At 37.6% G+C, this 11,813-nt stretch overlaps 1 protein-coding gene across 1 annotated transcript; it reads right to left on the bottom strand.

The window, feature by feature from the left end:
* Positions 1-389: 389 nt before the first annotated feature.
* On the bottom strand, positions 390-10,301 carry Mtfr2 (mitochondrial fission regulator 2). The gene is made up of 7 exons (XM_026391910.2): positions 10,239-10,301; positions 7,705-7,809; positions 7,114-7,226; positions 5,396-5,631; positions 3,981-4,332; positions 2,682-2,883; positions 390-579 (listed from the first exon to the last, which is right to left on the bottom strand). Exons 1-7 carry the CDS (start codon positions 10,299-10,301, stop codon positions 544-546), a joined length of 1,107 nt encoding a protein of 368 aa, XP_026247695.2. The 3' UTR covers positions 390-543.
* Positions 10,302-11,813: the final 1,512 nt, after the last annotated feature.

The following is an 11,813-nucleotide window of genomic DNA, read 5'->3' as shown; positions in this document are numbered from 1 at the left end:
GTTTACATCACAAGTGCATGCAGGCAAGACTAATTTATTATTTATTATCTCAGGAAGAAGTTTCAAAAAGCTTAACCCTATGATTAAAACTAAGAGTTTCTTAATAAATTATAATTTTATCTTCTTTGAAAATCTCCAAGTTACTGGAAGCCATGTAAGCCAGATCACTACCAATTTTTAAAAGATTCAAAGGCTTTTAAACTGGGAAGTCAGAATTGCTGAGGACAACTGTTGGAACATAGAGTCAGCTTTCAATAATGTTGACATACATGGGAAAAAATCCATACACCTAACTCTCTTCAGTAGTCAGTTAACTGCACAATCTTCCAAAACCGGAGACAGGTATTCTTCCTCAGACCAGGGCCCTAACATGTCCCAGGATACAGGCTTCATTCAACATTACTGGGCAGAGGAGCTGATCCTATGAAAGGCAGCGAAAGACATGCCGCCATATTTCTGCATCTTTCCTTCCAAGTAAAGACAGACTTTTTGTGCCCAATACTTTGTCCAAAGCTTTTGTGCATTATCAGCTCTTCCCTCAGATCACTGTCCTTCTGTCTGTGAAATGTGTTGTTCAAACTGAAATAAAACAAATGTTCAACACAAAAATTATTCAAATGTAGAAAAAGAATGGCAAGAAAAACACCAGATGACCCCAATGTTTAATTCACTCCATGGTAAATAGCGATTTGAGGGTAGGCCACATCAGGCACTATTCTCAGTGCTTAAGACACAGAAGTGTGCAAAGACACTCTCAACCATGAAGAATGTGTTAGCTTTGTGATACTATAATGAAATATCTAAGGCAATTAACTTATAAAGATAAATGGTTTCTCTTGGCTCATGGTTCTGGAGGTCCCAGTCCAGATCAAAAAGCCCCATTGGTTTGGGCCTCTGCAAGGGCAGCATATCATACAGGAGTGTATAGTGGAGCCAAACTGTTCACCTCATGAGCTGGGAAGAAGAAAAAGACATAAAGGGGCCAGAGTCCCACAATTCCCTTTAAAGGCAGGCCCCCAGTGACCCAAGGACTTCCCAGTAGGCTCACAGCACCTCCCAAGAGGACCACCCTATAGACCATGCTTTAATACATGAACCTTTGGGGGACACTGACATATTCAAACCATAGCAGAATGAGATCCCAGTCAACTAAAATTTAAGTCCCTTTCTCGAGCCTGAAACTAGGTGTTATAAAATATACAAAAGGATGTTTTTGATTCTTCTACTAAAAGGCTCAGAGTTGGTTGGAAAGAAAATACTAAGGGACACTGAACAAACAGCAAACAGTATATGACAACCCAGTAGTACTTTACTGAACACTGCCACTGGGAACACACTGCCAGTGTGTCCCATTTAAATTAATTTCTTAGATAACTGAGACTTTTCAAACATCTAGAATTTTAATATACTAAGCTCTAATCTGTTCTCCTTAGATTATGGGGAGTGAAAGTTCATTTTCCTCATATGTAAAACAAGCAATATTTACATTATTTTTTTCTTTTAGAGTATTCCTATAAGGATCAAACAAGAGTTAAAAAAAAAAAAAATAGCTCTCCCTCAGTATCCATAGAGGATTTGTTCCAGGACCCCCAGGAGTACCAAAATCCAGATGCACAGGTCCCTCATATAAAATGACATATCTTACATAACCTAAACATAACCTATATAAATTAAATCATCCCTAGATTACTTGTAATGCCAATACAGTATAAACACTCTGTAAATAGTAGTTGTCCTATATTGTTAAAGAAATAATGACAAGAAAAACTTCAATAGGCTTCTATTGATATAGGGTTTTTGTTATTGTTTTCAAAATTTTTCTACATGGCTGGTTGAATCCATGAATGCAAAACCTATAAATGGCCTTTATCTTGCAAATTATAAATTGCTATATAAATGTTTAGTATGACACATTTGCATTTTAGTAAACTATATACTTTTCTTCTTAAATAGTCTTACAGTCTGCAGCATGAACTGAAAAAGAACATCATTTTCTGAGTCAATGTGCTCAGCATATGACAACTGGACACACACAGTGGACCTGAAAGCCTGCACACCGTGGACTGTGAGGAGGGCCGTTATGATGAGTGCCCCGTGTGTACTGCAGTTTCCCAGTCTCTGCTGCTGCAGGTCACTCAGCAGTGATACCTGACTTCAAACACTGTGCCTCTTCCACGCTCCTCTCATTTCTAAGGCTTCTTCTATGTACTACTTCAACTACATTCTGTGATGTAAACACCACCCAAAAAGCATGTGACTTTTTCAGCATCCAGTAAGTGTTGTCATTAAAGATAACTGTAATCCCATTTGCTTTGTTAAAAGTAGAGATAACATTCCATGCAACTAAATAATCCAGTCTTTATATATGACTGCATAAAACATTGGAGTGGTGCCATTTGATATGGTAAGGTTGAATATACTCTCAGCTTCAGACCTCCACTTCATGCTGCAGACTGTAACATTAAATTAGCCCTATGTAGGATAATCAATTATAAACTTAGGCACATATCTTTTCCAAACCAAGTGTTTTATTTTGTAAGCTAAAGAATAAATAAGCAATGCCAACAATTTATAGTCCATCCTGCATAATTACTTCAAGAGAACTTAAATATGAAGCTACATCACGAACAGCATACTTGAGAAAAACTTAGACATTAAAATTTTATACTGTTATAGCTCACCTTTGAAACTTCTGGACTAGAAAATGGAGAAGACTCCCAAGATCTATTAAATGGAGAAGAATCCCAAGATCTATTTTCTTTGTCAAAGGAGTCATCTTCTTGGGATGCAAATTTCTGCTTAAGTGCATGTGATATTAAGGACACGGGATCCCAATGTGAACTTCGTCTTTTCTTCTTATGAATGGGTCTACCACCAGGTGACCTGTTTTTAAAAATGGAGTAAATTAAAACTTTAATATTTGGAACTTGGAGGGCATAGTGAACAAGAAAAACAAGAAACCATGAGGGCTAGGGTTCTACCACAACTTGCTGTAAACTGGGATTCCTGAAATATCACTGTGCTGAAAACCTTTATTTTTAATTTTCTAATTTACCGATAAGTAGGAAAATTTAAATAAATATTTAAGACCTTTTAAAAGGACCAGAGTTCATAAGAAGAAAACCATTAGGCTAACTGTTCATCTGTCTGATCATTCATATATGATCTTCCCTGAATGCCTACTGTTTCTTCATGCTACTTAGATTAGCACACAACTTAAACTTTATTATTTCTGCAATTTTCCATTTAATATTTTCAGACCACAATTACCATGGGTAACTGAAACCATAAATAAATGACTTGGTTAACTGGAAAACACAATAGCGGATAAGAGGAAGACTAAGTGGAGAAGGAAAGAGACGGGTAGGGATAGGAAGGGTGGGAAGAGAAGGGAAGGAAAGGGAGGGGAGGAGAGGTCAGGAGAGGGGAGAACAGGGGAAGGGAAGGAGAAAGGAAAAAAAGAAAGAAAGAAGAAATAGTCAAAAAAGAATAAAGGGGCTGAGGCTGTAGCTCAGTGGTAAAGTGCTTGCCTTGCATGTGTGAGGCACTGGGTTCAATCCTCAGCGTCACATAAAAATCAGTAAAGATACTGTGTGTTTATCTATAACTAAATAAATATTTTTTAAAAAAGAATTAAAAATGAGTATCTCTGGGAGGAGCATTCAGGGTGATGAGGAATAAGAAGAAAGACATCTGTCAACTTTCATAAACAATTTTTTTAAAAACATCATTGACAGGGGCTGGGGATGTGGCTCAAGCGGTAGCGCACTCACCTGGCATGCGTGCGGCCTGGGTTCGATCCTCAGCACCACATACAAACAAAGATGTTGTATCCACCAAAAACTAAAGAATAAATTTTTTTTTTAAATTCTCTCTCTCTCTCTCACTTTACTCTCTCTTTAAAAAACAAACAAACAAACAAACAACAAAAAAAATCATTGACAAAAGTCTAGTTCTTTTCCCAAATTATGACAACATACCGTTCAATAGCACGGAGCTTGACCTTATTCATATCCTTTAGAACATCCAACATGTTTGGAACTTCTTTATTTCTCTGGCTTTTTGAATGATGACTATAATTGGTCTTAGCACTGGGGTGCTGCTTTTTCATTTCAGCTATTGGATTATCTGAGTCACAAACATTAGTAGATCCTGGTTGTATGGGAGGAAAACTTGAAAGCTGAGGAGAAGAAAAATGAGGAGGAAGCGGTGGTGGTGAAGGAGGAGAAAGCATTGCACTTGGAAACTGATCTGGTTCTACACTCAGTTCAGCGGTTGCCCGTGATGGCATTCTTCCCACACCAGGGGGCTCATCATTCAAGTCAAAGGAGCCTAAAAGCAAAGTAGTCTGTTGAAAAAACATTCAAAATTCTAACATATAAGAGTAATGAGAACCAAAACAAAACAATTCTGTAATGATGCTAAAACAGTGATATGATAGCCCAGAAGAATTAATCCCGTCTCTTTAGTAGCTTCTATAAAGTCAAGCCAATTCAAGTGAATTCACTTGTAATTTAACTAGAAATTCTCCATGTAGGCAGGCCCTAAAGAATGTATTTTCAAGAGAAAGTGTTTTTCCATAATTCATACACAATTTGAACTTCATTCTGACATTTGAGAAATAAACATTATTTTTTAGGTACAGATTATTTAACTTTTTCACAACAGATTTGCTTCTAAAGAACTGTGAGTGAACACGAATTACTTGACAAAAAAGTTGTGTATTTATTTATTTTATGAGTTTATATAACTATTATATACTGTGTGCTTTATTTATGTATAAATTATTATAAACACATGCTATACATATCTTGATACTGTATAAATTATGCTTATATACTATATATGCATATACATTATACAATTTTTTAGCAGCTTTATTTATATATAGCCCTTTATGACCAAATCTGTTGTGGAAAGTTCTTAGTGCCTATGTTGCTTTAAATTTTGTGTTTAAAGCAAGTTATATCTCTAAAAATTTAGAAAAGTATCATCTGAAAAATATTGTTCACCTGAACTTGGTGGAAGTGTAGTAACATTAAGTAAAAACTATAATGAGGCCACAAGCCTGTTTGCCTCTTTCAAACCAATGGATTCTTTCTTTTAATTTCCAATGTTCTGAAAGCTAGGAAAGCTTCTTAAAAGGGAAGAATTTTTTAATAAAAAAAAAAAAAATGCGATCTTCAGTAGCAATAGCTAGATCTTTATACCAAAGTCACTCCCTCCATTTTGTATCTTGTGATTTATTCTGAATAAACATCAGATATAATAAATCTATATACTCAAATTTTGTTATCATACATTTAATACTGTTCACAGTTCTTATTAAGAATTGTACTAACTCAATACCAATAATTATCATCTAGCTGAAACAAAAGTCCAACATATTACTCACCAGACTTTTTTCTATTTCTTAGTTCCTGCATTTCCACAATTGCTGCAATCTGAGAGCGAAGAAAAGTAAGCTCATCTTCAAGGGCAGCTATTTTTTTAATTGTAGCTTCATTTATAGGCAGATCATTTTTCACTGGTTTGTTCGGTCTTTGAACTGATAACAGTGGATCCAAAATTGGTTGTAAAGGATGGGAAAATTCATTTTTTTCCTTTTCTTCATTTTTCCATGTACTATTTTTGTGGGTAGAAGGAAAAAGCAAAGGATGGAAGGGAGATTTTCAATCTAAAGAAAATAAAATCTCTCATGAAAGCAAGACAATAAAGCAGGGCTGGGGATATAGCTCCATGTTAGAGCCCTTGCCTAGGATGCACAAAGGCCCTGGGTTTAATCCCCAGCACTGAAAAGAAAAGACAACACCACAAAATCAGAGCAACTCTTTCCCCTTTGATGGTCTCTAGACTCACTAAGGACAAGCACAACATCTTTGTAAGTATTGTATTCTCAATATGAAAAACAGAATACAGCCTCTAATAGATGGCCAACATGTAACTGGGAATGAAAGTTAACCTTTCTTTTAGATTGTATAATAAAAATAATTATCTTGTAATTGCTTAACCTATTAACTTTAAACACAGTGTAAGTTAATTTTCCTAGAAATTCTGCAGAGGAGCTGAAGGGCCTTCCATTCAGGATTATGTTAGAGGTAAGGGAACTAGTTTATGGTCTTCAAAATTTTTGAAAATTGACAAGCCAGTTTGACACATAATAAATTCAGCCAGAATCTTTTAATAACTGACACTCATTGTACTTATAGCCTGTATCTGAATATTCTAATACATAAGTTAGTTCTCCCTAACATTCAATTTTAAAATACAGTCCTCTCTCAGTGTGTGTGGGTAACTGGTTCCAGGACACATGTAGATATTAAAATCAAGAATGCTAGGGCTGGGGATGTGGCTCAAGCGGTAGCGCGCTCGCCTGGCATGCGTGCGGCCCGGGTTGGATCCTCAGCACCACATACCAACAAAGATGTTGTGTCCGCCGAGAACTAAAAAATAAATATTAAAAATTCTCTCTCTCTCACTCTCTCTCCTCTCTCACTCTCTCTTTAAAAAAAAAAAAAAAAAGAATGCTCAAGTACCTTATATAAAGAAGTACAATATTTGCACTTAACCTATGTATATCCTCCTGCATACTTTAAATCTTCTCTAGATTACTTAAAGTACCTAATACAACACCTATACATCACTTCATTCTTGTGGACATGGCATAGTATTTGAAGCACAGCAAATTCAAAATTATGCTGGGGATGTGGTTTAGTGGTAAAGCGTCCCTGGATTCAAGCCCTGGTCTTCAAACTTTTTGAAAATTAACAAGCCAGTTTGACACATAATAAATTCTGCCAGAATCTTTTAGTAACTGACACTCATTATACTTATAGCCTGTATCTGAATATACTAATACATAAGTTAGTTCTCCCTAAGAGAAAAATAAAAACTATAAAAAAAGAAAAACTATTGAGAGAGAGAGAGAGAGAGAGAGAGAGAGAGAGAGAGAGAGAGAGAGAAACCACCCACATAAGGAGGGATTAGTAAAACACAGCACAGGACAGAGCCAGACAGAACAAAAAAGTTCAATCAACTTGAGCAAACTTTTAACACATGCAAGAATTCAGGTTATAGATTATGTCATACTTCCAAAATAAGCATATAAATTACCGAAATCTGAGATAACTGGCTTCTTCATCATTTGCCACACACAAAACATCAGCAAAAGATGGAACCATAGATCCACAATTATCAGATTCTACAGAGTTCAAGCGCGGGATCAACTAAAGCAAAAAAATAAAAAAGTCAGAGCTTTGCAGGGAGTCAGAGAAGGGACATGTCCCATATCCCATGGCATTAAATAAATTAACAACCCCAAAGAGAGAAAAGGAACAAAGTTCTTCAGTAGAAGCACATGCACCTGTTAGCAAGAAAAAATACCGGGGTCAATGCTATTCTGTAGCCTAAGCATGCAACTGTATTCTCTCCCCTAGTCACTCTTATCTATCATACAATGTAAAATAAAATAAGCTCTGGAGTCTTTCTTGCAACTGCCAGTTTTCTTTCTTCTTCTTTTTTTTTAATCTAATTACTTAAAAGAAACAGTAATCACAAAAGCAAATGCAAAATGACTTATATCCAGAGGTAAATTAAAGGTTCCTGGCTTACAGAAAACATTTCCTTTTGTTGTTCTACCCTAAATACTTAGAAGTACCTACAATTATTTTATACACTGTACTTAACTCATGGTAACTGACTTACCTCAAAAGCAGGTCTTCTACAAGGTTCTAAAGGAAGCATTTTCCCAATAATACGAACAATACTCCGAGTTGATCCATAGTCTTTATTTTCCCAAGTCAGCAAAACCTATTTAAACATGAATTATTACACTAATTAAAATGTACATATCTAAAATATATATATATATATATATATATATATATATATATATATATATATATACACACACTCTCAAAGTATCTTCTTCATGAGACTGGGTGTGTTATTTTAGTGGTAGAGAGCTTGCCAAGCAAGCACAAGGCCTTGAATTTGATCCCCAGCATGGGGATAAGTGTCTTCTTCAAAGAATTAAACTTTACTAATATTTGTCAGTAGGGCAAGGTGAGGAGAATGAGCTGGGTGTGGTGGCACACACCTGCAACTCCAGCTACTTGGGAGGCTGAGCAGGAGGATCACAAGTTCAAGACCAGCCTCAACAATTAGTAAAACCATGTTATAAAATTGAAAATTTTTTAAAAAGGCTAGGGACGAACCTCAGTCATAGAGCATTTGCCTAGCATGCATGAGACCCTAGCTACAACCACCAGTACCGATTTAAAAAAAAAAAAGAAAGATGAAAGCAAGCACATATAAACTTCTTGACATGTTGTACTATGTCACCCAAAGTTATCTCAAATCTCTGAAATCCCCTGTATGACCACTTCTGTTCCTTGCATATGACCTTGCCTCTGCTCTGAGTAAGCCAGATTTCAACATGATATCTCAACTTGATTTCCCTTGTGAAGTTATACAAGCTGCATCCATATTAAAGATTCTGCAGACTAACATTTATTGTGGAGACAGGGAATGAGGCATGATATCTTGGGCTATCTTTAGTCCCTTTTAATAGCCATTTCCTGTCAACCTCTGTATCTGACCTAATACCCTAACTTCTAGATAAAACTCTGAGAATGTATCACTAAGCTTGACACAGCTCTAGCCTCCATTAACCCTAAAGCTGAGAATGTGATAACATCTAAATCCCATGGAAGAGATCTGCCCACCTTGGCGTAGCCCACCTAAGTGTTGACTTACAGCATTCTTTTGTTCTGTAACTATAAAAGCTCATGCAACCTCTTCCATGGTGTAACATCATTTCAGGTAATCTGAATTCAGATACTCACATTTGGCTCAAAATAAACTTTTTTCTTATTTCCTTTAAAGCAGGATTGTTATTTTACATTAACACTCTCCATTCAAAATCTCTCTCCACCATCTCTCACTTTTATTCTATTCCTTAAGTTCAGACTGTTTCTCTTCTTCCTGAGGCTTATGTATTCAGATTCCCTGTCCAATTACCTTCTCCAAGACATTGTTCAATCACCCTCTCTCATTTGTACTTAGTGCAAATATGCTAAAAGTTGCCTCTAACTTTGAAAAGAAAATTCTAATCCTGCTGCCCCTTCAAATTGATGAAATCTCTCAATTTCTTCTCACAAGCAAACTATTCAAAAGAAGGCTGTTGAAGACACTTCTACATATTCTTCAAACTACTCCACCCAATTAAATCCTATCTCCTTCTACAAAAATTCTTAAAGGCACCAATAACCCAATAATGATAAGTAAATCTTCAACTGCTATCCAATCCTCCCTGTCTTCAGTCTGTCATTGAGATTTCAATGTTTCAAAAACATCTAATGACATCCTCCATTATATCATCAAAATCCATGGCTTCAGATATCAAAACAATGCAGCTAACTCCCAAATCCAAATCTCTCTTTTTTCCTAGCTTCTAGAACCAACTAAACAATTGTCTATGGGATATTTCTGTTTATATATTCCAACAACACCTTTAGCTCACCTTATCTCAAACCACTTTCTCATATCCTCCTACTAAGTTGTCTACTTATAATAATGGCACCATCATTCTTCATTTTACTTTTGTTTAAAATCTTAGCATTATCCTTACTACTCTTCTAATTCACTCCACCAAATAGCAATGATGTGCCCATTTCGTATGCCACTATGCTATGTGGTCTTTCTTATAGTCAATCTCATATTATAGTTATATTTGTTTCTTATTGCCCATATTTTAAACATAATGAATACAAGAACCATGTATTGCCTCTAAATGATCTGCAGAACCAAGAACACTTTTCAATGTTGATGTTCAACAAGTAGACAAAATTGGACTTGCTTATAATTCCCAAGCCTAAGTCATCCTCTCACCCTCAGATTTATTCTGAATTGCTGAGCTTCAATTTTGCCATTGTACACCCAAACATCAAACTGCTCACAAATTACTTTATCTATGCAATAAATATAATTCTGTAAAGGTCATGTCTTTATTGTGCCTTCATCTTCTTTTGACATTTGACCCGGGAAGTAAAAAGGTTCTCAATAATCTTATCCACCCTTTTCTAATTCAAACTATCAGAACTATACTGTACTAACTCACCTGTGTTCCACCTAAAGAGAAATAACAATTTTGCCTTAAATGTTTACATACAAATTATTTTAAAAATAAGACAGAATAACAAAGACAGCAGAATCATTCAAATGTATTAAGACATTACCTGGTCTATGGGAACACCAAAATATGCCAGCATCTCTCTTAAGATATTCAGTATGAGAGACATTGAAGAAAATTCAAGGAAACATTATCAGTTTCCCCTGGTACCTTTGGGAAAAATTGTAGAAAGTATTACTCTTGACAAATAATTGCCACATAAACTACATTAAACAGCTTAGAAGGGACCTTTCATTACACCACCAACTAATTTCTCCTGGCCAGCATCATTCTTGCAATGCTGGGGACTGAATCCAGGGGCTCTACTACTGAGCTACATTCCCAGCCTTTTTGGTTTTTTTAATTTTTGCTGTTTTGAGACAGGGTCTGCTAAGTTGCCCATGCTGGTCTCAAACTTGTGATCTTCCTGCTTCAGCCTCCCAAGTTCTGGCCAGCATCATGGAGAGAAAGAAATATTGTTAGAGGTGGGGGAAGTATAAACAAAACTTTTATTTAATCTTCTAAGTTACACTCAAATTTTATAAGATGCCTGATTATATAAAAGAGACGTAGCAGGGAAAGGTTTTAAGTCAGTTTGCGATAGGGAAGCTCAGTGAAAGGTTTTAAGTCAGTTTGCGATAGGGAAGCTCAGTCCATCCTTAATGCTCTCTGCAGTGGCTCAGAAGAGGGATGAGTTAGGTGACCTTGAAAGAGGGCAGGGACCTCTAATAATAATAATAATAGAAGAAGACTGGTATCTCTTCTCACAAATTTAGCTGAGTATCCCACCCCTCTGCGCTCATTTTAAATATCCGAATGAACGCGCGGTAGGTGACGCCGCTTAATCCCTCCACTCCTAAGTAACAGGCTGTGTGTGACCAGGGCCCGTTAGTGTCGCTGCCTCAGGGACTCTTCCAACCCAGCAAGGTAGCCTTGCTCACCTTCCTCAGAAACTGAGCTTCCGACGACGAAAATACCAAGCGGAGGGCGTTAAGGAAGATGGTTTCCGAATCTTCAAGCAAGGAATTCCAGAACGCGCCGGCCCTGGACCAGAAGCGCCCAGACCCGGATCCCGCGTGGCCCGCGCACCACCAGTTGCAGACGCCAGGCAGAAAGAGGCTACGAGCAAAGGGCCTGAACCGACCGGGGTCGGTCCCGGACCTCAGCGATCAGCCGCAGGAGGCGCACCCAGACCTCTAGCGCCCAGGAAGCCAGTGGCGCCTACTTAGGTCTGGCTCGCCACTTCCGCGTCCGTGAACGAAAATCAAATACAGCGGGCCGTGACCTATCCCCGATCCCATTGGACAAGGATGAAGATCGCTTGCTTCTGATTGGCAGGTACATGACGTCAAGCTTGCGACAATTCATTCAGGCCGCCAATAGAAAGCCGGCGGGCGGGCAGGTCGCGCCCGGAGAGTGACGCACGCGCAGAATGTACGTACTTTTCTGTTTCCCGGGCGATCTCAAATATTGTGTGGTTGAGCCAGTGCTACCCAGCTACGACCAGCCACTGAGAAGGACCCGCCGTCCGGACTTTGTGCCTCACCCAGTTCTTCGCTGGGAATGTGTCACCCTCTACACCTGAGTCCGCCTGCCACAGAAGGTCGCGGCTTATTTGTTGGTCGTTCAGCCAACCAATATC

The sequence above is a fragment of the Urocitellus parryii genome, chromosome 8 (genome assembly GCF_045843805.1).
Source record: "Urocitellus parryii isolate mUroPar1 chromosome 8, mUroPar1.hap1, whole genome shotgun sequence".
Lineage (NCBI taxonomy): Eukaryota > Metazoa > Chordata > Mammalia > Rodentia > Sciuridae > Urocitellus > Urocitellus parryii.
The sequence above is the reverse complement of the archived record's forward strand: the minus strand, read 5'-3'. Positions and strand labels throughout refer to the sequence as shown.